Raw genomic sequence first — 26515 nt, forward strand, 5'->3', positions numbered from 1 at the left:
CATTTGTTTGTCCCCTTTTATTGCAAGTTAAAATCAGACAACCAGCTGCAAGCAAACCATGCCATCCTTGCTATATAATACCAGTGTGCTGGGCAGGGCGATGCATGTAGTATGGCCAGCCAGGGACTGACTGAGTGACCAAGGGGCAGGACCCTCCCCCCTCCCCAGCCCATGGACAGCAGATTTATTAATAAATGGTCCCGTTACCAGGGGCAAATCCTGTCTGAGATGGCTGCTCCCCATGGGAATCATGATCACAGCAGTGACTCCAGCTCCCCGTGAGAATGTGCTGCAGCCACAGAAACTGTTTCTCCCTTCCATCTTCATAACTAATTACATCTGAACTCATTCCAAAAATACAGATTAAATCCCAAAGATTTAAATAAAGTCTCCAGGGATACCCAGAAGCCCAAGGACATCTTTCTCTCCCCTGGCTTGGGGGAGACTGTCCCAGAGAAGTTTGGGGGTGGGGGGGGTCATTGCTCCTCCAGCCTCCCATCATTGTAGATAGGGGGTGACTCCGCCTGAACAGGGATAGACACCGCAGTAAGGACTAGGGGGAGCAGTGAGCAGCCAGTCAGTGACCCAGCGTCAGTTTCGTACCGCTGGAAGAGAGCCAGAAGGCAGGGAAGATCTGACCGCGGAGCTGAGCTTTGAAACGGAACAGTGGGAACATGCCAGATCCCACAGAGAGAAAAGCCACCTCTCCCCCCTCAAAGTCCAGGTACACACCAACCATGCGGGGCTGGGGGACATGTAGAATTGCCTGCTGATCAGCGTGCCAGACTGAGAGTTGTGAGCCAAAGCTCTCTATACACCAGCTGAGAGCATTCCTGCCCAGCCGGCTGCTGGAGCCACTCCGATCCATGCCCGCACACGCCACCCCGATGGACCAGAAGCTGCTGCTGCTGCCCTGGATGCCTACTTCCCAGTAATGGCGGCCATTGGCGAACCACTGCAAAGCCAATACCTGGCTGCAGTTGAAGAAGCGTTCGGGTAGGTCGGGATAAGCCTGTAACTGCTCCCCTACGGTTAGGGTGGTGTACCGGTCACTCAGGATGAGCTTCTTGTGGGCACTCCGCTGGTTGAAGTTCACCTTGCTGTTGTCTGTCAAACCAAGGACACATCAGTATTACTGCCAGCGATGCTCTGCACACTGCATTTTAACCTGTTGCTGATGCTAACATTTACTGCCCAATTCCAGCTGCCTTAAATCACCGTGGTGGTTAGGGTGTTCCCACCCTGCTGAGCAGGGAGCTCCAGGAGTCTAACGGAGTGGGTCCTGAGTCGCTGGTGCCCACTGAGAGGAGGGGGAAGTTCGGGAGCAGCAACGTACCGGTGTAGGGGAGTGGATGAGTGCTGAAGGTGGTGTTGAGCAAGCCCCACCTTGTTCCACCCTCCCATCGTATCTCTGCTGCCAGAGACTCCCTTACACTCATGTCCCATCCTACACCCATGTAGCTACCCGCTAATCTGGGCCTCGCTGTCACCCCCAAACAACGGCTCCACCTTCAGCTGCCTGTGCCCCACCCCTCATTTGTCTGTTCCCTCAGACCACCACTGGCATTGTTTCCAGTTCCATTCTCAGTGGCCAGGGTCTGGTCCCCTTTGCTGCCTCTGCACAGAGCAACAGGTTAACACACACAGGCACCCTGGCATTGGATACATGATGGCCAAATTTCTAAGTGGAGGAGGGCCTTCCTGGAGCAATGGTTTTGAGATTAAAGTGCAGAGGCTTTGTTGAGGGGCTGGTGAGGGTTTTCCTTTGAGGGGTGCAACTAGAGGTCATGGGTTAAGGGTGAAAGGTGAAATGTTTAAGGGAAACCTATGGGGTAACTTCACTCAAGGTGGTGAAAGTGTGGAGGAAGAGGTAAATGCAGGTTCTAGGAATTTGGGTGGGTACATTGATGGGAAGGGGTGAGGAGGACTGTGGTCCAGGTGCAAGTTGATGGGATGAGACAATACCAGTATGACGTCAACTAGATGGGCTTAATGGCCTGTTTGTGCTGTAGTAAGTGGCAGTGGTCTGCTCCCTGTGAGATGCTGGAGATCAGGGAGTAATTAGGTATCCCTGATGACCGTCTGGGAGGTGTATCGAACTGCAGCTCCTTTCTGACCACTGACTCGGTATTTATAGATGGAAGATGGTCACATCGAAGGTACATCCAAAAGATGAATGACCACTAGAAGGAACAAGATTTCCCTGTGGCTCCCCAAAGAAATGTATTGTTTTAGACTCCGTAGTGTTGGGGTTGGGTGGCTTTGCCTCTCAGCAGCCACTCAGTGGGGCAAGTATAGTTGGTGTGCTGTCTTCCTGGCATCAGAGTTGAGAGTGTCTGAACATTTAAGGAAGAGAGTGGTTTTACCAAATGATGAGGAATTGTAAAGAGAATTCAGGTAGTCAGGTAGGAAGCTGAAAAGCTAGAGCTCAAGGTTACTACATGTCCTCTGTCAGTGAGTATCTAAATAGATTAATGTGTGGCTAATGAAATGGATTTTGTGGGCAGGAGTGACAAGTTACCCCTGGACTGTAAGGGGACCAATATCCTAGCAGGGAGATTTGCTGGTTCTGCTGGGAGGTTTAAGGTGAGGTGGGATCCAGAATGTCCGGGCAGAGCCAGACAGCAGGTAGAACAGTGAAGCAGCTTGGCTGCAGGTTAGGCAGATCAGCAAAGCATGTGGATCAACAGAGCGGTTTACAGTATGGCTGTTGTCACGGGAAGGGCAGGACTGGCAGCTCAAGGTATGGAAGTTTTGATAGAGGGTGTGCAAATGGGGAGGGTGTGTTGTATTGCTGATCAGAGACAGCATTGTAGAAGAAAACAGGGAGGATATCGGGAAGTGAGGCAAAAAGTAGAATGAAGGAATAAGGGAGGAGTTGTGAGCTTAACACAATTATAGTGTAAGCCTCGTGGTATTCACTAGGAGGTGGAAACTGCAGGCATTTGGCAGGGTAGCAGTGGTGTTGTGTGAAACTAATTCGGGATTAGATGGGAAAGTATTCATCAAATGCATTTGAGGGTTTTCTGAAGCAATGTGTAGATCGAACTGGACTTGAGGCCAGGGTCCACACTGGGTACACTGAGTAAGGACCGATTTGGTGGGATCAGGTGGTTTTGTGCAGGAGAGATTCTCAAAAACCCAATCAAGTTTTCTGAGGACAAACAGGAGGACCTGCTGCAGCATTTTGTGTGTGTGGCTAAGTTTTCTGAGGAGGTAGCTAAGGAAACTGATGAATGCTGAACGGTAGACTTGGGATTTTGATGAGGCTGAACACCATCAGTACTGACAGAAGGAAAAGGCAACAAGCACTGGAGATCCCCAGTATCTGGGTCATGCTCTCTTGGGCAGAAGCCTGAAATCCCACTCCACCAGGTTCAGCTATGACTACTTCTCTTCAACCCTGATCATTAAAGTTTAGCAACATTATGACCACTTTCCACTAAAATGGACTTTTCTGTTCTATTTGTGACTTTTTGTGTATAATTTGTTTTCCTTGTGAACGCTGCTTCCTGATGCTGTGTACCTGTGATGTTGTTCGTCACTGCCCCTGTGCACTTGACAATAAACGCCACTGAGTGGGTCCAGAAGTTTAAGCCACAAATGATCAGAGGTTGTGTTGGTGAAATTGGTTGGGTGACCAAAGAAGAGGGGTGTTTGGTAGTGTGTAACCAGTGGGGTACCGCTGGGACCTTTGACAGATCAGAAAGCAGGCGGACGGGGGAAATGTGGGGCGAAGCTGGACAGAGGGACACTGAGCTTGTAAGTCAAGTGGAGTTGGTGTCAGATGGACAAGTGTGAACTAACAAACTTTGGGAGATCAGATCCAAGAGGAACAGAGAGTACATGGTGGAGCCTGACCAGCAGAGATGTACACAGGGACCTTGTGGGTGCTGATGGAGGGATTTGGCATGCTGCCTTTGTAGGCCAAGGTACCACTGAGCTGTACAAAATATTGGTTAGTATGCACTGGAGTATCATGTGGAAGGAGCCCCACTGTGTCTGTCCTGTAGCCTCTTAAGAGATGGGCAGCGTGGAAGAGGGTTTGCTCTGCCTTGACTGTTTCCCCAAACACTTAACCTGCTTTTTCAGGTGTGAATGCATTTACCAACCCCTCCCACTGCAGCCCAAGGCCAGGAGCAGAGGGCTGGTCTGTGTGCTAGAGCTACTCACACTGCATGTAGTCCTGTCGTGTCTGTGGCACAGAGGCACTACTGGGGTTGGGTGGCCTCCCTGTGGAGAAATAGGCAGAGTTACACAGTGCCAATGACATACATCTCACAGCAAAGGGGAGTGAGCGAGGAGAGCTACAGACTGTGGGAGAGGTACGAAGTTTTCCGGTGTGTACAACAGGATACAAGTGACCCCCAGTGTGGGGGGCAAATCACTCACTCAGTTTCTCTGTGTCATCGGGTGTCTGGCGTTGGGTTGCCGAAGGTTTGGATTTCGATTTCCCTGAAGAATAAGAGACTGATTAAGCCCCAGTCCACTTCGTCCACTCCCTGTGTACACAAGAACTCAGAGCCTAAGTGACCAACAACCCCAAGGCCTCTCGGCCACTTGAGCATGTATCTCGAACTATTCCCCAGTATAATGTCGCCATCTGCAAGATGCCCACAGCTTCTCAGTTGCAAGCAGTTCATCAGCGTTCCCTCAGCTCCTCTTTAAATCTTTTCCCTCTCACCTTAAACCTGTGCTTTCTGGCTTTATATAGCCCTACCCTGGAGGAAAGACTGTCACCATCCACCTTATTTATAGTCCTCGTGATTTTTTTTTTTAAATCTCTAAGGTCACACCTCAGTCTCCTTTACTCCAGGGAAAAAGTAGACTTTACAACTCCTCGTAACTCAAGCCCCCCAGTCCCAGCTCATGAAACTTCTCTGCACCTTGTCTAATTAAATCCCTCCTCTAGGGTGACCAGACTGCACAAACAATACTCAGTGTGGTCTCACCAATGACTGTATTGCTGTAACATGACATACCGACTCCTGTACTCGGCTGGTGTATCAAACTCCTTCACCACCCTGTGTTTCTACGTTCAGGGGTCTATATACCTGTACCCCTCGGTCTCTGCGCCACAACGCTCCGGGTTCTGCCAGTTGCCTTCCCTTCCTTCAACCATCCATGGTTGTACTCTGGCAGCCCACGGCTCTGGTGACTGGGAGCTGGTAAGACAGTGCTGTAGGTAACACCCACGATGTGACCCACGCAGTATAACCCATGCCCTCACTCACTGGTTCTGCCTGGCTTGTCCTCAGATGGTTTTCCCACTTCCGGTGGTTCTCTTGTCCCAAAAAAGAGAAGTTGCAGGTCTCCTGAAGCTACACAGAACACAAAACATAGAACAGGTTTGGCCCTTCGACCAGCGATGTTACATTGAGTGCTGAGGCAGAAACCGGTTTTTGGGAAGTGAACACGGCAGGATGGCAGATCTTGGCAATGTGGACTTGAGTTCAGCTATTCACAAGGTCTCACATGGTAGGCTGATCCAGAAGTTAGAACACATGGGATGTGGGTTGAGAGAGAAAAGTGGATATAACAGAGCATACTGGAGACCTGGACCCAGGGGTTGGGCTGGGTCCCTCAGTGTTTGATATACAGTAAAATGGCACAGGTGAAGTACAGTGACTTGCTGGCAGCAAACAAAACTACCAACTACCTTATTGATCATGTTTTTTCTGCACAATGATCATGGCAATTAATAGCCTGTAACCCCCCTTTTGAACAACCTGGCATATTTGAGGTGCGAACTGAAGCCTTGAAAGTGCAGCACGGATGCGGCGTGGTATGTACAGGCCGAATCGAGGTGGCTTGGCCCATGTACAAGAGTGGGGAATCAGCCAATGTTTGGGCGCTGGTGGAGGGGACTTGCAGGCAATATGATGTGGCAGGGCCTGGGTCTGAGCAATGAACGACCCAAGGTTTGGATGATTTAAGTGCTGGGTCAGATTGAAAAGGTCAGGGTGTTGGGGCCGGAGGCGAGAGACAGGCCAGTGTTCAGCTCACTTATCTGCAAGGTTTACTCGTCTCTGCTGAAATGAGGTTGTGACCTGCAACTAATGGGTCGTGATTTGGCTGCAGTGTTGACTGGCTTCGTAGCTGTGAACTCACTTTTGTGAACTTCAGTTCTGAATGCTATTTTTTATTTTTATTTGCACTATTTTTTGTTCTGCACATAGGGTGTTTGACTGTCTTATGTTTAATGGGTTCTGTTGGGTTTCTTTGGCTGCCTGTAAGGAGATTAATCTATATATTTTTTTAATAATATACTTTGAACTTCAAACAGTATATATTACTGACTGGGAATGAGATTGTGGGTGGCATGTTTGTAAATCTGTAGATGACACCAAAACTGGCGGTGTGGTGGACAGTGAACGTGTTCCAATGTTAGCATGATGTGGCAGTTCATGAGATCGCATGGCGGGGAGGGGAATGAGTCCCTGAAGGGAGGGAGGGAGCAGAGAAGTTGTCTCTTGTTAGCTTTGCACACCTACCCCAACCCTTGCACCTACTGCTCTGAAAGCCGAGGGGAAATCTAACAAGCTTATAAAAGAGCAGATGAAGGGCGTACAGACCATGTCAGTGTTGGGGTGTGGTGTATCACTGTTACAATGAGGGGTTCGCCACTCACCTGGGTTCACAGACTGATTTGAGCCGGGTATTTGCCACGAATTTTGTATTTTGCTTTTGGATTTCTCTGCCAAATTAAGACAAGATGATTAAACGCCAGCCTTCGGTGTCCCCTCGCCCTTCCGGCCTTCTCCCTCCCAACTTCATCATCCACAGCTTCCTCTTTCATTCCCCTCACATTCTACAAAACAGAATGTTGTGTAGGATTTATTTTGCGGACAACATAAGTGAGGGCGAACTGCTGAGGACTTGTGTTTTTTTTTATTGAGATACAGTTCAGAATAGACCTTCTAAGCCACACTGCCCATCAATCCCTCATTTAATCTGAGCCTAATCACGGAACAATTTACAATGACCAACCAGTATGTCTTTGGACTGTGGGAGGAAACTGACGTGCCCAGAGGAAAGCCACGTGGTCACGGGGAGAATGTACAAACTCTTTACAGGCAGCAGTGGAATTGAGCCTGGGTCGCCTGTGCTAGCCACTATGCTACCCTGCCACCCCAAGGCATTGATCTGACTGCATATGGAATATTGTGAACGATGTTGGGCTCCTTGTCTAAGGAGAAATGTGTTGGTCATGGAGAGAATCCAGAGGAGGTTTACAAGATATAATTATCCCAGAAATGAAAGGGTTAACAGAGCTGAATGGTCTAATTCTGCTCCTGTATTTTTTGATTTCCCCCTGGTGTTACTGGGTAGTGATAGAGGAACAGGAACCCTGGTTGATTCATATTTTTTCTCTCCCACCTCTCCCCATATATCCCAGAGTCACCGGCTGATTCCCCTCCTGCCCCCACCTCTCTCTAACCCTGGAATGGGGAGCAGGAACCCTGTCCGATTCCTCTCCTCTTAACCTGGGGTCACTGGATAGTGGTGGGGCGCAGGAGTGCTAGCCGATTGGTGAAAACCCCCTGCCAATTCCAGGGTCACTGGGCAGTGATGGGGAGCAGGAACCCTGGGTGATTTCCCCCCTCTCTAACCCAGGGGTCACTGGGCAGTAATGGGGAGCAGGAACCCTGGGTGCTTCCTAGCCACCTCTCTCTCTCTCTAACACAGGGGTCACTGGGCAGTGATGGTAGTGGGAAGCTGTCTTCTCATTTTTAAATGGGCATCTGGCCTCAGCATCTCACTGGTCCATACTGGAACTTGTGGCCCAGGTGACTGACAGCATTTAGAAGAATGTGAGGGGATCTCATTGAAACCTACTTAATGTTGAAAGGACTAGATAGGGTGGATGTGCAGAGGATATTTCCTATGGTAGGGATATCGAGAATTAGATGGCACAGCTTCAAAATTGAGGGGCAACCTTTTGGAATGGAGGGAAGGAGGTTTTTTTTTTTAGCCAGACAGCAGTGAATCTGTGGAATGCTCTGCCACAGACTGGTGGAGGCCAAGTCCCTGGGTGTATCTAAGGTGGAAGTTGATCATTTTCTGATCAGTCAGGGCATCAAAGGATATGGCGAGAAGGCAGGTGTGTGGAGTTGAGGGGGATCCGGGATCAGCCATGATGGCCTAGTGGAAAGACTTGATGGGCTGAATGGCCTAATTCTGCTGCTGAGTCTTATGGGGTGGTGCAGTACAACAGAGACACATGGCTACAGAAGGTGACCTTCCCAGTATCCCACACCCTCACTTACTGCTTTTGCCCATCTTGTCCTCGGACGGACTGCTAACTTCGGATGGCTCTCTTGTTCCAGCAGATAGCGGTTCCTGATCTGGGAGGCATCCTGTGGATGTTACAAGAACTCTGGCAGAAATCTGGTTGTGGGGTGGGTGGGTCTGGCAGCTCAGTGTTCAATATTTCAGTGTGACAGGTAGAGGGCAGAGAGGAGTTCTGGGAGTAGAGGGTGCATTATTGATTAGGGAGACGGAGCAATTGAGGATATTGTGAAGGCAGAATTGTATCTTGAGTCTATATGGATGGAATTTAGAGATAAGAAAGGGCTCTGATAGGATTATACAGATTGAGTATGCTTATCTGAAATGTGTAGGTCAGGAAGTGTTTCAGAATTGAGGTTTTTGGATAAGGGTATTCAACCTGGACTGTAACTCCCAGTAACCTTTGATGGGGTGGGGGTGTTTAGAGGAGCAATTATGACATGAAAGAATAGGATCTATCAAGTGTGACAGTGGGAAAGTGTGTATGGAACCAGAGGAAAGAGAGGGACTTAATGATTACTTCAGTATTCACTATGGAAAAGGATCTTGGTGATTGCAGGGATCGATTCCAGAGCACTGAAAAGTTTGAGCATGTAGATATTAAGAAAGATGATGTGCTGGAGCTTTTGGAAAGCATCAAGTTGGATAAGTTGCCAGGACCGGATGAGAAGTACTGCAGGCTACTGTGGGAAGCGAGGGAGGAGATTGCTGAGCCTCTGGCGATGATCTTTGCATCATCAATGTGGACAGGAGAGGTTCCGGAGGATTAGAAGGTCGCGGACGTTGTTCCCTTATTCAAGAAAGGGAGTAGAGATAGCCCAGGAAATTATAGACCAGTGAGTCTTACTTCAGTCGTTGGTAAGTTGATGGAGAAGATCCTGAGAGGCAGGATTTATCAACTTTTGGAGAGGCATAATATGATTAGGAATAGTCAGCATAGGCCAGCTGGTGGCGCAATGACATTGGTGCCGGGCCTGGGAGCGGAGGTTCCCGGGTTCCAAACTAGTCGGGTTCGCCGCCGAGTAGGCTTCAATAGGCTTTCCAGCCGTGCCGGGTGGAGTGTCGAGACTGCAACTCGACCTCATAAAATAAAAGGAAAATACTGTAAAAGTGTCTGTGTGAGGAGTGGCACACCACACAGTCTCTCTCTCGCTCGCTCCGCCAAAAAAAAGGAATAGTCAGCACAGCTTTGTCAAGGGCAGGTTGTGCCTTACAAGCCTGATTGAATCTTTTGCGGATGTGACTAAACACATTGATGAAGGTAGAGCAGTAGATGTAGTGTATATGGATTTCAGCAAGGCATTTGATAAGGTACCCTATGCGAGGCTTATTGAGAAAGTAAGGAGGCATGGGAGCCAAGGGGACATTGCTTTGTGGATCCAGATCATTGGGACCTCTTCTGGGGCAGGTGTGACCTGTACAAAAATGACGTGTTGCACTTGATTCTGAGGGGGACCAATATCCTGGTGGGGAGGTTTGCAAAGGCTATTGGGGAGAGTTTAAACTAAAATTGCAGGGGGGTGGGAACCGAACTGAAGTGACGGAGGAAAGGGAGGTTGGCTCACAAATCGAGAAACCTTGGAGACAGTGCGAAAGGGAGGATAGGCAGGTGATAGAGAAGAGACGCACTCAGAATGATGGTTTGAGATGTGTCTATTTTAATACGAGGAGTATTATGAATAAAGCGGATGAACCTAGAGCGTGGAGCTGTGGCCATTACAGACACTTGGATGGTGCAGGGGCAGGAATTGCTACTTCAAGTGCCAGGCTTTAGATGTTTCAGAAAGGACAGGGAGGGAGGCAAAAGAGGTGGGGGTGTGGCACTGTTGATCAGAGATAGTGTCACGGCTGCAGAAAAGGAGGAAATCATGGAGGGGTTGTCTACGGAGTCTCTGTGGGTGGAAGTTAGGAACAGGATGGGTCAATAACTCTACTGGGTGTTTTTATAGACCACCCAATAGTAACAGGGACATCAAGGAACAGATAGGGAGACAGATTCTGGAAAGGAGTAATAATAACAGGGTTGTTGTGGGAGATTTTAATTTCCCAAATATTGATAGGCATTTCCCTAGAGTGGGGTTTAGAGAGGGTGGAGTTTGTTAGGTGTGTTCAGGAAGGTTTCCTGACACAATATGTAGATAAGCCTACAAGAGGAGAGGCTGTACTTGATCTGGTATTGGGAAATGAACCTGGTCAGGTGTCAGGTCTGTCAGTGGGAGAGCATTTTGGAGATAGTGATCACAATTCTATCTCCTTTACCATAGCATTGGAGAGAGACAGGAACAGACAAGTTAGGGAAACGTTTAATTGGGAGTAAGGGGAAATATGAGGCTATCAGGCAGGAACTTGGAAGCATAAATTGGAAACAGATGTTCTCATGGAAACATGCGGAAGAAATGTGGCAAACGTTCAGGGGATACGTTCTAATGAGACAGGGAAAGGATGGTCGGGTACAGGAACCGTGGCTGTTGTAAATCTAGTCAAGAAGAAAAGAAGAGCTTACGAAAGGTTCAAAAAACTAGGTAATGATAGAGATCTTGAAGATTATAAGGCTAGCAGGAAGGAGCAGTGCCTCAGAAAGTCAACATCCATCATTAAGGACCCCCATCACCCAGGACATGCATCTTCTCGTTATCATCAGGAAAGAGTTACAGAAACCTAATTCTGTTCCAGTGTCTTATCATTAAATGCATGGAGTAATTGTTAGGCTTGCACCATTGAGACAGGTGTAATGCGCTGTAGGGTTTCACTGCTAATGTAATGGTTTCTCTGTAGCAGCAATGTTTGGGTGATGACTAGAGATAACGGGGCTTTGGAATGTGGGGCTACCCGATGAGAGGGATGTTGTTCTTTCTTGTGGGTCTGGGAGCAGGGATTTTGCGGTCTTTCGCTGGGGAGAGATGAGAGAGTTGGTAGACTGCTGGACGAAGTGGACTTGGAGCGAGGGTCCGAGGGTCAGCTACGCTCGGAGCAGGTCGACGGGAAACCAGTGGACTCAACAGTGACCTATGATGTTGTGCATTAAACTGTTTCATGAGAATGGGCCCTTTTCTTTGTTTCGTTTTGTTACTAACCATAGTCAAAATAAGAATTGTGAAGCTCAATTGTTTAATCGCATATTGTGTACTGTTTGTTATTTCATGGTACTGATTTGTAACAGGAGACACATCGTGCAGCATCCACCCAAATGAGATTTCTTAAGTTTGGCCGGGCCTAGGGCTGTCTTCCCCTAGATTAAGCCGCTAGCTGAACGGAGGGTTACACGGAGAGGATGGCAGGGTGAAGGAACAAGGGAAGTGGAACATTAGTCAAGAGCAGGAGACATACTTAAGGTTAGGAAGCAAAAATCAGGTAGGGCTCTTCAGAGTTATGAAGATTAAGAAAGGGAAACAAGAAGGCCTTGGTGAGAAGGATTAAGGAAAACTGCAAGGTGTTCTACATGTATGTGGAAAAACAGGAGAGTAACCAGAGCCTTTGCACTGCGGGAGGAAACCCTGAGGATCACAGGGAAAAGGTGCAAACCGCACACCGACAGTAGCCGAACTCAGATCCCGGGCGGTGAGAGACAGCAACTGCGCTGCCCCACCTCAGAGGTCAGGGGTAGATGGGGGTAATCAGTATACGAGAGGCAGGCATTTATTCGCTGGGACAGACAGTAAAAGAGCAGGTCACTCTTGGCACATCCCTACTAAACTTGGCAGCACAGGAGTGCTGTGTGGCTCTGGTGGTGGCACTAGAGGAAAGAACATCACTGCAGTGGCAAGCGTGCAGGATGTTGAGAAGGATGGAATAGGTTTGCCAGCGTTTGTTTTCCTTGGTGCGGAGGTGGCTGAGGGAAGGAGTGAGAGACATTGGTAAGAAATGTTTCCGTGTGGTGGAAGTGTCTAAAGCAGGACATTGATTTAAGGTGTGGCGAAAGTTGTTGAGATAGACTGGGTGAGAGTGTTGGTAGACAGCATAGCAAGGACGGGCTTCGGGGAGGGCTACGACAGGATTAATGTTGTTTTGTGTACAGTGTCTGTAACAACTTATCTACATCACTCACCTGGGCTGTTTGGAAGGTCTGCTGTAGCTGTCTGCTGCGGGGGCTTTGACTGCTTAGCGTTGGCTCTCTCTGCAGAAGAACAACAGAATGGTTAACCCTTGTACGTACAGCATCCTGACTCACCGTTAGGGTTTATATCATAAAGGAAAGTTACTAAAAGAACTGGGTCCAGATCACACTAAGAAACCCCAGAACACAAGTCCTGGGCTGGGACGACTCCCCAATGTTTTTATTAACGATTCAAAAAAAATCCAGTCAAATTGGTGAGACAGGACCCCACCTAACAACAGTCGCTACCTTTCCAACAGTAAATGATCTCAGCACTTCAGACACACTGCGGGAAGACCATAAAGACAAGGGAGCAGAATTAGGCCATTTGGCCCATTGAGTCTGCTCCACCATTCCATCATGGCTGATTTATTATCCCTCTCAACCCCATTCTCCAGCCTTCTCCCCATAACTTTGACACCCTGACTAATACCCAATGCTTTGGCCTCTACAGCCGCCTGTGACCATGAATTTCACAGATTCACCACCCTTTCTGGCAGCCCAGTCAAATCAGGAGTGAGGGGCCAGACAGCTCACGGGTCAGTGAATGATTTATAAAGCAGCGTTCCGGGCTTTCGGCACTTTCTGGTGGCCCAATCAAATTGCGTTTCATTTGCAAATAAAATAACGGCAATGACAAGCAGTGCAGCCATTCTGTGACTGGACCAGTGTTAGAGTGGAGAGGCTTGGGCGCAGTAAGCAGCTACTCAGTTGCTGCCTCTTCATCCTTTCTCTGTTAGTACATTGGTAGAGCAGTGAGAATGGCCCCAGGGTAGTGTTGTGTGCTTTCTGGGAGACCTCCAATCTCATGGATAACCACATCTGCACCGAGATGCAGCTCTTCTCAGAGAACTGGAGCTGCAGCTGGAAAACCTTTGGCTCATACAGGAAATGAGGAAGTGATAGCTAGGAGCTACAGGAAAGGACTCACCCCCAAGTTGTAGGAGGCAGGTACCTGGGTGATTGTTGGGAAAGGAAATGGGCACCCTTTATAGAGTATCCTTGTGGCCATTCCTCTCAATAAGTATACTACTTTGAATACTATGGGGGTCACAGTGATCAGGTCTCTGGTACTGAGTCTCCTGTGGCTCGGGGGAGAAGAGGACCGCAGTAGTGGTAGGGGATTCTATGGTCAGAGGAACAGGAATGAGATTTTGTGGACATAGTAGACACCCGGATGGTATGTTGCTTTCCAGATGACAGGGTCAGGGATGTCTGGGAATGAGTCCACAGTACTAAAGGTGGAAGGTGAGCAGCCAGAAATCTTGGTACATATTGCCAACAATGACATAGGTGGGGAAGGCAAGGAGAGATTCTAAGGAGCTAGGTAGAAAGTTGAAGAACAGGACCTCCAGGGTAGTAATCTCTGGAACGCTGCCTATGCAGGTGCCAGTGAGGTAAGAATAGAATGACTTGGCAGATGAATGCGTGGCTGAGGAACTGGTGCAGAGGACAGGGGTTTGAATTCCTGGATCATTGGGATCTCTTCTGGGGAAGTATGACCTGTACAAAAGGGATGGGTTATACCTGAACCCGAGGAGGACCAAATTCCTTGTGGGCAGGTTCTCTCGAACTGTTGGGATGGGCTTATACTAATTTCATAGTGGGGTGGGAAATGGAGTGATAAGCAGAGGCAGTGTGTAGTGAGACTGTCAGGAAGAACAGGCAAATGATAGAGCAATTATTACAGTAAGAGGGATGAGTTGAAGTGTAATGGGGACAAAAATAGAGAAGGGTGACAAATATTGGGCAAGGAGTTATATCTGAATGCAGGTAGGTGACCTGGTGCAGTTAGGGACTGGCAGGTATGATGCTGTGGATCATAGTTGGGAGTTTAACATCAAGCTTGTATTGAAAGATCAGGCAAGTAGGCAGAGGGGTTGGGGTGGATTTGTTGGTTAAAAAAAAATGAAGTCAAATTGTTAGAAAGAGGTGACATAGGATTGAAAGATGTAGAATCCTTATGGATACAGTTAAGAAACTGCAAAGGTAAAAAGACTGGGAGTAATACACAGATCTCAGTACAGTAGCCAGGATGTGGGATGTGAATTACAATGGGAGCTAGAAGAGGCATGTCAAAAGGGCAATGGTACAATAGTCATGGGGATTTCAATATGCAGATCGGTTGGGGAAATCAGTTAAACAGCGAGAGTAGAATTTATAGAATGCCTGTAACATGGCTTTTTAGAGCAGCTTGCATTGAACCCACTAGGGGATCAGCTATTCTGATTTGGGTGTTGTATAATGAGTTGGATTTGATTAGGGAGCTGAAGGTAAAGGAAGGGGACCCTTACCTAGTATGATAGAATTCATCCTGCAATTTCAAAGGGAGATGCTAAAGTCAAATGTAACAGTATCACAGAGGAGTAAAGGGAATTATAAAGGCATGAGGGTGGAGCTGGCTGAAGTTGACTGGAAGGGAACACTAGCAGGGGTGATGTCATAGCAGCAATGGCTGAATTTTCAGGGAGCACTTCGGAAGGCACAGAATAGATACATTCCAAAGAAGTAGTTGTTTCCTAAAGGCAAGATGATGCAACCATGGGTGACAAGGAAAGACAAAGCAGAAGAGTGAGAATATAATAAAAATTAGTGGGAAGTTAGAGAATTGGGAAACTTAAAAACCAACTAAAAAAGCCACAAGGAGGGAAAAGATGAAATATGAAGGTAAGCTAGGCAATAATATCAAAGAGGATACAAATGTCTTTTTCAGGTTTTAAAAACTAAAAGAGGCGAGAGTAGATATTGTTCCACTAGAAAATGATGCTGCAGAGGTAGTAATGGGGGCAAGGAAACAGTGAACAAGCTAACTATTTTGTGCAGTCTTTACCGTGAAAGACACGAGCCTGATTGAATTTTTTTGAGGATGTGACTAAACGCATAGATGAAGGTAGAGCAGTAGATGTAGTGTATATGGATCTTAGCAAGGCATTAGTTAAGGTACCACATGTAAGGCTTATTGAGAAAGTAAGGAGGCATGGGATCCAAGGGGACATTGCTTTGTGGATCCAGAACTGGCTTGCCCACAAGAAGGCAAAGAGTGGTTGCAGACAGGTCATATTCTGCATGGAGATTGGTGACCAGTGGTGTGCCTCAGGGATCTGTTCTGGGACCCCTACTCTTCGTGACTTTTAGAAATGACCTGGATGAGGAAGTGGAGGGATGGGTTAGTAAATTTGCTGATGACACAAAGGTTGGGGGTGTTGTGGATAGTGTGGAGGGCTGTCACAGGTTACAGCAGGACACTGATAGGATCCAAAACTGGGCTGAGAAGTGGCAGATAGAGTTCAACCCAGCTAAGTGCGAAGTGGTTCATTTTGGTAAGTCAAATATGATGGCAGAATATAGTATTAATGGTAAGACTCTTGGCGGTGTGGAGGATCAGAGGGATCTTGGGGTCCGAGTCTATAGGACATTCAAAGCTGCTGTGCAGGTTGACTCTGTGGTTAAGAAGGCATACGGTGCATTGGCCTTCATCAACCGTGGGACTGAGTTTAGGAGCTGAGAGGTAATGTTGCAGCTATATAGGACCCTGGTCAGACCCCACTTGGAGTACCGTGCTCAGTTCTGATCACCTCACTACATGAAGGATGTGGAAACTATAGAAATGGTGCAGAAGAGATTTACAAGGATGTATTGGGGAACATGCCTTATGAGAATAGGTTGAGTGAACTCGGCCTTTTCTCCTTGGAGCAATGGAGGTGTACAAGATGATGAGAGGCATTGATCAATGTGGATAGTCAGAGGCTTTTTCCCAGGGCTGAGGGGACACAGTTTTAAGGTGCTTGGAAGTAGGTACAGATGAGGATGTCAGAGGTAGTTTTTTTTTAAAACGCAGAGAGTGATGAGTGTGTGGAATGGGCTGCCAGTGACGGTGGAGGAGATGGATGTGATAGGGTCTTTTAAGAGACTCCTGGATAGGTACATGGAGCTTAGAAAAATAGAGGGCTATGGATAACCCTAGGTAATTTCTAAGGTAAGGACATGTTTGGCACAGCTTTGTGGGCCAAAGGGCCTGTATTGTGCTGTCGGTTTTCTATGTTTCTAGAATGCCAGAAATTTGAGAGTGTCAGAGGGCAGAAGTGAGTGCAATTGTTATTACTCAGAAGAAGGTATTGTGGAAGCTGCAAGGGCTAAATAAGTCAACCGGATAGATGGTCTACACCCCAGGATTCCCAAAGAGGTCGCTGAAGAACATAAGTAGGAGCAGGAGTAGGCCATTTGGCCCATCAAGCCTGCCCCACCATTCAATAAGATCATGGCTGATCTATCTGTAAGCTCAGCTCCATCCACCTGCCTTTTCCCCATTACCTTTAATTCCCCTACTATGTAAAAATCTATCTAACTATCTTAAATATATTTAGTGAGGAAGCCTCAACTGCTTCCCTGGGCAGAGAATTCCACAGATACACCACTCTCTGGGAAAAACAGTTTCTCCTCATCTCCGTCCTAAATCTTCTCCCCTGAATCTTGAGGCAATGTCCCCTAGTTCTAGTCTCACTGACCAATGGAAACAACTTTCCTACTTCTATCTTATCTATTCCTTTCAGAATTTTGTACGTTCTTATAAGATCCCCCTCATTCTTCTGAATTCCAGAGTGTATAGTCCCAGGCAACTCAATCTCTCCTCATAGGTTAACCCCTTCATCTCTGGAATCAACCTGGTGAACCTCCTCTGCACTGCCTCCAAAGCCAGTATATCCCTCCTCAAGTATGGAGACCAGAACTGCATGCAGTACTCCAGGTGCGGCCTCACCAGTACCCTGTATAGTTGCAGCATGATCTCCCTGCTCTTGAATTCAATCCCTCTAGCAATGAAGGCCAACATTCCACTTGCCTTCTTAATAATCTGTTGTACCTGCAAGCCAACTTTTTGCAATCGATGAACAAGCACTCCCAAGTCCCTCTGCACAACACCATGCTGCAATCTTTCACTATTTAAATAATAATCTGCTCTTCTATTATTCCTTCCAAAGTGGATGATCTCGCATTTACCAACTTTGTATTCCATTTGCCAGACCTTGGCCCACTCACTTACCTATCTATATCCCTCTGCAGACTCTCCACATCCTCTGTACAATTTGCTTTTCCACTCAGTTTAGTGTCATCAGCAAATCTTGCTACGCTACACTCAGTCCCCTCTTCCAAATCATCAATGTAAATGGTAAACAGCTGCGGGCCCAGCACCAACCCCTGCGGCACCCCACTCACCACTGACTGCCAACCGGAGAAACACCCATTTATACCAACTCTCTGCATTCTATAGGTTAACCAATTCACTATCCATGCCAATACACTTCCTCCGACTCTATGCATCCGTATCTTATTTTTAAGTTTCTTGTGTGGCACCTTATCAAACGCCTTCTGGAAATCCAAGTATCCTGAGATTGTGGAAGCGTAAGTAATAATCTTTCAACAACCAATGGATTCTGACATGGTTCCAGGGGACTGGAAAACTGCAAATGTCATTCTACTCTTTAAGAAGGGAGGGAAGGAGGCAGAAGAAAGGAAATTATAGGCCATTTCACCTGACACCAGTAGTCGAGAAGATATTAGAGCAAAATTGGGCCATTTAGCCCATCAAGTCTGCTCTGCTATTTCATCATGGCTGATCCATTTCTCTCTCAGCCCCAACCTCCTGCCTTCTTCCCGTTTCCCTTCGTGTTCTGACTTATCAGAATCTATCAAACTCTGCTTTAAATATATCCAATGACTTGGCCTCCACAGCTACCTGTGGCAATCAATTCCAGATTCATCACTCTTTGGCTAACAAAATTCTAAATGGACATGTCTCAATTCTGAGGCTGTGTCCTCTGGTCTTAGACTCCCCCACACAGGAAAAATCCTCTCCATCCACTCTATTGAGAATGTTGGAATCAATTGTTAAGGAAAAGGTTTTGGGGTACTTGGAGGCAAATGATAAAATAGGCCAAAGTCTGAATGGTTTCCTTAAGGGGAAATCTTGCCTGACAAACCTGTTGGAACTCTTTGAAGAAATTACAAGTAGGATAGACAAAGCAGAATTGGTGGATGTTGTGTACTTGGATTTTCAGAAGGGCTTTGACAAGGAGTCACATATGTTACAAGCCCATGGTATAGGAAAGATACTAGCTTGCATAGAGCATTGGCTGATTAGCAGGAAGCTAAGACTGGGAATAAAGGGAGCTTTTTCTGCTTGGCTGATGTTGACTCATGGTGATAATGCAGGGGTCGGTGCCGGCATTGCTTTTTACATTATATGTCAATAATTTGAATGACAGAACTGATGAATTTGTAGCTAAGTCTGCAGATGATAAGAAGATAGGTGGAGGGACAGGTAGTGTTGAGAAAGAAAGGAGGTTGAAGAAGGACTTAGATTAGGAGAATTGGCAGATGGAATACAGTGTCAGGAAGTGCATGGTCCTGCCTTTGGTAGAAGGAATAAAAGCATAGACAATTTTCACTGCACAGGATCGGAAAGAGCAGCAGAGAGTTGTAAACTCAACCATCTCCATCATCGGTACTAGTCTCCGCAGCATTGATAATACCTTCAAAGGGGGATGCCTCAAAAAGGCGGCATCAGTCATTAAAGACCCCCGTCACGCACAACATGCCCTCTTCTCATTGTTACCATCAGTAAGGAAGTACACACACTCAATGTTTCAGGAACCGCTTCTCCCCCTCCACCATCAGATTTCTGAATAGATGAATCCATGAACACTACCTCACTATTTTTGCTTTCTTTTTGCACTTTATATATATTGCTTATTAGAATTTACAGTACATTTTATGTATTTCATTGTACTGCTGCTGCAAAAGTACAATTTTCATGACATTCAGTATGTTATTGAAAATAAACTGAATTCTGATTCCTACATGGTCTTGACGCGAAAAGTTGACTTTCCCTTGGCAGCTACAGATGCTGCCTGACCCAGTGATGCTCTCCAGGAGCTATCGTTTGCACTGGACAGAAAGTGTGAGCTGGCCCCCTCACTCACCAATCTGTTCCAACTGCCGCACCCTCTGGTCCAAGGGAAACTTCAGCTGCTGGCCCAGCTTGCCTCGAAGTGTAGAAACTGCTTTGGTTATGAGAACCAGTTTACTGGCATCCACCTCAACCTGTTGCTGTGATGTGGGAGGGTCCAGGGAGACCTGAGGAAGATCAGCAACCACCTAAAACCAAAACACTAGAGTAAGGATGTGGAAGAAAACATTGTAATGGGCATTGAGGGGCTAATGATTTGTTTTAAAATGTGAATTCGAAGTCTACAATCATTTATCTGTAACTAATGTACTCTGTGTGACTGAAATATGCCTCACAACTGAGACATAAAATTAACTGTATCTGTATTTCTTTGTTCTGAGAATCTCACGTGTCTGCAGCTGAGCCAGCTGGCCTGATATATACCTTGAGGTCGTCATGCAGGATGCAGTGGACTATTTATACATGGTTCTCTAACTTGCTAGACAAAGGTCTAGATAAAGGATTGCTCGGTGAGGCAAGACCCTAATGTCTCGAAGCAGGTTCTTAGAACAATGATTAGCTAATAATCAATTACCTTGTGTTACTGTTGCTGGGCAAGTCAGAAAGAAACCCTACCCAGCAACAGGTGACGTAGCAGACATTGCTGTCTGAAATGCTAGACAAAGGTTCAAATAAGGACTTATCTGGTCATACAATGTCCTGAGGCGTGTGACCCTTACTTCTGTAAAAACCCACCTAAGCGACTCTTGCCACGTACCATTCATGTATAAATATGACTGAGTTTTCTTGTTTGACAGAGTCCAAGACCCGGCTTTTAGGAGCTTGGGATCTCCCTGATATCATGTATCAATAAAGATTTTCTGAAGCAGCTCCCTCCGGGACTGAATACTCTTTTCCGCGACAAAGGATAATCGCACTCCCCACTGGGACCACAGTATCTGCAGCCAAGCCACCAGACTGGGACCACACACACCAGACACACAGCCAGCGAGATATACACAAGAGATTCTGCAGATCTTCAAAATCCAGGGCAACACACACAAAAAGTACTCAGCAGATCAGGCAGCAGCCATGGAGAGGAATAATGACTCAGTGTACAAGGTGGAGACCCTTCATCAGGACAAACGCCAGAATAAAAGGAGGGTGGAGGAGTACAAGCTGGCAGGTGATAGGTGAGATCATGTAAGGGGATGGTATGTGGATGGGGGAAGAGAAGATGAAGTAAGAAGCTCATAGGTGATAGGTGGAAGAGGTAAAGGGCGGAAGAAGGAATCTGATAGAACAGAGTGGACCATGGGAGAAAGGGAAGGAGGAGGGGCATCAGAGGGAAGCGATATGCAGCTAAGAGAAGAGGTGAGAGGGGAGCCAGAATGGGGAATGGAATACGAGGGAAGTGGGGAGAGGGAAAGAAATTACTGGAAATTACAGAAATTACTGTTCATCCCATCAGGTGAAACTGGAAGGAATAATGAGAAGAATTTGAGAAGGAGAAGCTAAAGTTTTTGTATCAGTGTTACAGTAAAGGATTTACAGAGGTATGTACGAGGAGCTGGCCGAAGTTGATCAGAAGGGAACACTGGCAGGGTAAATGACAGTAAAACAGCAATGGCTGGAGTTTCTGAGAGCAATTCGGAAGGTGCAGGATAGATACACCTCAAAGGTGAAGAGGTGTCCTAAAGGGAGGATGACAACCATGGAGAGTCAGATACATCATAAAAGCTAAAGAGAGGGCATATAATATAGCAAAAATAAGTGGGAAGCTAGATGATTGGGAAACTTAAAAACCAACAGAAAGCAACTAAAAAAGCCATAAGGAAAGAAATAATGAAATATGAAGGTAAGCTAGCCAATAATATCAAAGAGGATACCAAATGTTTCCAGATATATAAAGGGAGAGGAGAAGGGGGATATCGGACCACTGGAAAATTACATTGGAGAGGTAGTAAGGGGGAACAAAGAAATGGCAAATGAACTTTAAGTATTTTGTGCCAATCTTCACTGTGGAAGACACTTGCAGTTTGCCATAAATGTGACAGTGTCAGGGGGCAGAAGTGAGTTCAGTTGCTATTACTAAGGAGAAGATGCTTGGGAAACAAAGGTCTGAAGGCAGGTAAGTCACCTGGACCAGATGGACTACACCCCAGGGTTTTGAAAAGAGGTGGCTGAAGAGATTGTGAATGGCGTTTCAAGAAGCACTAGATTCTGGAATGGTACCAGAGGACTGGAACGTTGCAAATGTCACTTCACTCTTCAAGAAGGGAGAGAGGTAGAAGAAAAGAGATAGGCCAGTTAGTCTGACCTCAGTGGTTGGTAAGATATTGGAGTCCATTATTAAGGATGAGGTTTCGGGCTACTTAGAGGCACATGACCAATATGCTGTACAGATTGAAAAGGAGGAGGTGCTTGCTGTCTTGAGGAAAATTAAAGTGGATAAATCCCCGGGACCTGACAGTGTTCCCTCGGACCTTGAAGGAGACTAGTGTTGAAATTGCGGGGGCCCTAGCAGAAATATTTAAAATGTCGCTGTCTACGGGTGAAGTGTCGGAGGATTGGAGAGTGGCTCATGTTGTTCCGTTGTTTAAAAAAGGATCGAAAAGTAATCCGGGAAATTATAGGCCGGTGAGTTTAACGTCAGTAGTAGGTAAGTTATTGGAGGGAGTACTAAGAGACAGAATCTACAAGCATTTGGATAGACAGGGACTTATTAGGGAGAGTCAACATGGCTTTGTGCATGGTGGGTCATGTTTGACCAATCTGTTGGAGTTTTTCGAGGAGGTTACCAGGAAAGTGGATGAAGGGAAGGCAGTGGATATTGTCTACATGGACTTCAGTAAGGCCTTTGACAAGGTCCCGCATGGGAGGTTAGTTAGGAAAATTCAGTCGCTAGGTATACATGGAGAGGTGGTAAATTGGATTAGACATTGGCTCGATGGAAGAAGCCAGAGAGTGGTGGTAGAGAATTGCTTCTCCGAGTGGAGGCCTGTGACTAGTGGTGTGCCACAGGGATCAGTGCTGGGTCCATTGTTATTTGTCATCTATATCAATGATCTGGATGATAATGTGGTAAATTGGATCAGCAAGTTTGCTGATGATACAAAGATTGGAGGTGTAGTAGACAGTGAGGAAGGTTTTCAGAGCCTGCAGAGGGACTTGGACCAGCTGGAAAAATGGGCTGAAAAATGGCAGATGGAGTTTAATACTGACAAGTGTGAGGTATTGCACGTTGGAAGGACAAACCAACGTAGAACATGCAGGGTTAATGGTAAGGCACTGAGGAGTGCAGTGGAACAGAGGGATCTGGGAATACAGATACAAAATTCCCTAAAAGTGTCGTCACAGGTAGATAGGGTCGTAAAGAGAGCTTTTGGTACATTGGCCTTTATTAATCGAAGTATTGAGTATAAGAGCTGGAATGTTATGATGAGGTTGTATAAGGCATTGGTGAGGCCGAATCTGGAGTATTGTGTTCAGTTTTGGTCACCAAATTATAGGAAGGATATAAATAAGGTTGAAAGAGTGCAGAGAAGGTTTACAAGGATGTTGCCGGGACTTGAGAAACTCAGTTACAGAGAAAGGTTGAATAGGTTAGGACTTTATTCCCTGGAGCGTAGAAGAATGAGGGGAGATTTGATAGAGGTATATAAAATTATGATGGGTATTTATAGAGTGAATGCAAGCAGGCTTTTTCCACTGAGGCAAGGGGAGAAAAAAAACAGAGGACATGGGTTAAGGGTGAGGGGGGAAAAGTTTAAAGGGAACATTAGGGGGGGCTTCTTCACACAGAGAGTGGTGGGAGTATGGAATGAGCTGCCAGACGAGGTGGTAAATGCAGGTTCTTTTTTAATATTTAAGAATAAATTGGACAGATACATGGATGGGAGGTGTATGGAGGAATATGGTCCATGTGCAGGTCAGTGGGACTAGGCAGAAAATGGTTCGGCACAGTCAAGAAGGGCCAAAGGGCCTGTTTCTATGCTGTGGTTTCTATGGTTCTATGCCAAAATCAGCATGGTTTCCTGAAAGGGAAATTTTACCTCACAAATCTCTTTGAATTCTTTGAGGAAGTAACAAGCAGGATAAACAAAGACGAATCAGTGGATGTTATATATTTGGATTTTCAGAAGGCCTTTGACAAGGTGCCGCACGAGAGGCTGCTTAACAAGATAAAAGTAGGATTACAGGATTTCAGGAAAGATACCGGCATCGATAGAAGATTGTCTAACTGGCAAGAGGCAACGAGTAGAAATAAAAGGGGTCTATTGGGTTTGGCTGCTGGTAACCAGTGGTGTTCCACAGGGGTTAGTGTTGGGACCGATTCTTTTCATGTTATATGTCAATTTGGATGAGGAATTGATGGCTTTGTGGCCAAGTTTGCAGACAGTACAGGTGGGGGTGCTGAGGACACAGGGTGTCTGCAGAAGGATGTAAGCAGATTGGAAGAATAGGCGAAGTGGCAGATGGAATAGTGTTGGAGAGTACATGGTCATGCACTTGGGTAGAAGAAACAAAGGCATAGACTATTTACTAAATGGGGAGACAATTTAAAACTCCAAGGTGTAAAGGGACTTGAGTCATACAAGATTCTCTAAATGTTAATTTGAAGGTTGAATCCGTGGTAAGGAAGGCATATGTAATTTTAGCATTCATTTCGAGAGGGTTAGAATATAAAAACAAGGATGTAATGCTGAGACTTTACAAGGTATTGGTAAGACCATACTTGGAGTGTTATGAGCAGTTCTGGGCCCCTTATCAGCATTGGAGAGGGTTCTGAGGAGATTCATGAAAATGATTCTGGGAATGAAAGGGTTAACACACGAGGAGTGTTTGATGGCTCTGAGCCTGTACTTGCTGGAATTTAGAAGAAAGATGGAAGATCTCACTGAAACCTATCTAATATCGAAAGGCCACAATAGTGTGGATATGGAAAGGATGTTTCCAATGGGGATGGCGGGGGTGGATGAAGCCAGAGGGTGGTGAATCTATGGAATTTGTTGCCACAGATGGATGTGGAGGCCAAGTCAATGGGTATATTTAAGGCAAAGGTGACAGGTACTTAATTACAGTGTCAAAAGTTATGGGGAGAGAAAGTGGGAAAATGGGGTTGAGAGGGATAATAACTTTATCCATACTCTCCATTAGCCCCAAACAGTCACATACTTTAAGATAACGATTGCAACTTTTCAACAGTAAACCCAACCACCTTCCTCTGGTACAAATTAATCAAATGACAAATCTCTGTCTGTCTGTATCTTGTTCTACGGTGGTTGGCATCCAGCTTAATGGTGCATTACCGCCACCCTCTGCTCCAGAATGTGCACTAGACATACATTCTAAATCCCTTCACCCAATCTCTCTCTCTCTCTCTCTCACACACACACACAAACCTACACTTCACCCTCCCATCTTTGACCATCCTAGTATCCTATTACTGTTTATTCGTCATATTCTATAAAAAACCCCTGTACCCCTTAAAAACGCTAAAAATACCCGGACTCGTGCTCTCTCACCCATGCCCAGCAACCCTTTTAATGTGAATTCCTGCATCCCCAACTCCCTTAATTTATTTCTCATCATCTCTCTCTGTATCCCATACTTCCTGCAACACAAAACTACATGTTCTACTGACTCCTCTTCCTGACATTCCTCACACAATCCTGTCTGGTGTTTCCCTATCATTTTCAATGTTTTGTTTAATGCACAATGCCCCAGCCTTAACGTAGTCCACACAATTTCCTCTCTTCTGTTTCCATTACCTACCCTAGTAACTGCAACACTCTTTTGTATTTGATATAAATGCCTCCCTTTCCCCTCCCTATCCCATCTTTCTTGCCACATTCGGTTGACTTTTTCCCAGATTACACACTTAACCTCTGCTTTACTGATACTAATGTGCATTTCCACATTTTCTTTCTTTAATGCCCTCTTTGCCAACTCATCCACCCTCTCATTCCCCTTCACCCCTACATATGCTGGAACCCATAGAAATTTTACCTGACCTCCCTGATTTGCAATTCTTGTAACTAACTGAAGGACTTCATAAAGTACATCTTGCCAACTGTTCGTGTGAAAAGACCTTAAACTTGCCAGAACTGAGGATGAATCTGAACATATCAATGCTTTGGCTTGTCTGGCTTTCTGCACCCATTGCAACGCAACCAACACTGCCAGCATCTCCACTGTAAACACCCCTAACTTATTAGATGTTCTTCTGCTGATTCCAATTTCTTTTGCTGGTATTACCACCCCAAACCCTGTCACTCCTGTTTCAGGTTCCTTCGCACCATCCGTATAAATGTCAGTATAATCACTATACTTTTCCATCACATGACAATTAAATGCATTTACCAAATCTGTTTTATATCTTTCTTTCCTTTTTATCTCTAACAAATACCAGTCTATGTCAGGCCATACAAGCTTCCATGGATCTACAACCGGATAAACTACTGAAGGACTTATCCTCAGATCAAATACTCCACATTCTTTCGCGATATCATTCCCTCCCCGACTAAAGGTATCCCTCTGAAACCTCCCATTTTCCCAGCACTCCTGCAAAACTCCTTTAGTAGGGTGAGAATCATTGTGCCCCTGCAAGTTAGCCCAGTAGTTTGCCATCAGTTGCATCCTTCTTAGTTCCAAAGGCATTATTCCCATTTCTACCTGTAGGGCTGACACTGGTGACGTTTTAAAAGCCCCACTGCACACTCTCAAGGCCTGAGCCTGAATCACATCCAGTTTCCAATTAATCCAATTAAAAACTCTCCCACCAACCCCCATCTTGTGCAGTTTAATTCATAATCCTTCCTTCCACATCATATCATAGGCTTTTTCAATGTCAAAGAACACTGCCACTATGACTCTCTATTTGCCTGGGCCTTCCTTATTTCAGTCTCTAACATAATCACTGAGTCCATGGAATTCCTTCCCTTTCTAAAACCACTCTGATAACTTGCCAGCATTCCCCTTTTCTCAAGCTCATATGATAACCTTTCTGTTATCATCCTTTCCATTATCTTACATATACTTGATGTTAATGCAATTGGTCTGTAGCTAGTGGGTTTTGACAGATCCTTGCCAGGCTTCCTTATTGGAATTACTACTGCTTCTTTCCATGCACTTGGTAATCTTCCCTCCTCCCACACTCTGTTATAAAAATGCAGCAACTTCAA

At 46.1% G+C, this 26515-nt stretch overlaps 1 protein-coding gene across 2 annotated transcripts in view; it reads right to left on the reverse strand.

Annotated features, from left to right (window-relative positions):
* Positions 1–2: 2 nt before the first annotated feature.
* The window catches only part of trim25 (tripartite motif containing 25), a 65741-nt gene continuing 39228 nt past the window's right edge, over positions 3–26515 (reverse strand). The window contains exons 4-11 of one of the 2 annotated variants that reach the window (XM_072242465.1): positions 19363–19537; positions 12338–12406; positions 8271–8360; positions 6632–6697; positions 5235–5321; positions 4393–4455; positions 4174–4233; positions 3–1107 (exon numbers count right to left, since the gene is read on the reverse strand). In XM_072242465.1, the coding sequence (XP_072098566.1) occupies positions 578–1107; positions 4174–4233; positions 4393–4455; positions 5235–5321; positions 6632–6697; positions 8271–8360; positions 12338–12406; positions 19363–19537 (1140 nt within the window). In that variant the 3' untranslated portion in view covers positions 3–577. The remainder of the gene's footprint in view (positions 1108–4173; positions 4234–4392; positions 4456–5234; positions 5322–6631; positions 6698–8270; positions 8361–12337; positions 12407–19362; positions 19538–26515) is intronic. The other variant, XM_072242466.1, reaches the window with a different exon arrangement.

This window comes from Mobula birostris, chromosome 24 (genome assembly GCF_030028105.1).
Source record: "Mobula birostris isolate sMobBir1 chromosome 24, sMobBir1.hap1, whole genome shotgun sequence".
NCBI classification, from domain to species: domain Eukaryota; kingdom Metazoa; phylum Chordata; class Chondrichthyes; order Myliobatiformes; family Myliobatidae; genus Mobula; species Mobula birostris.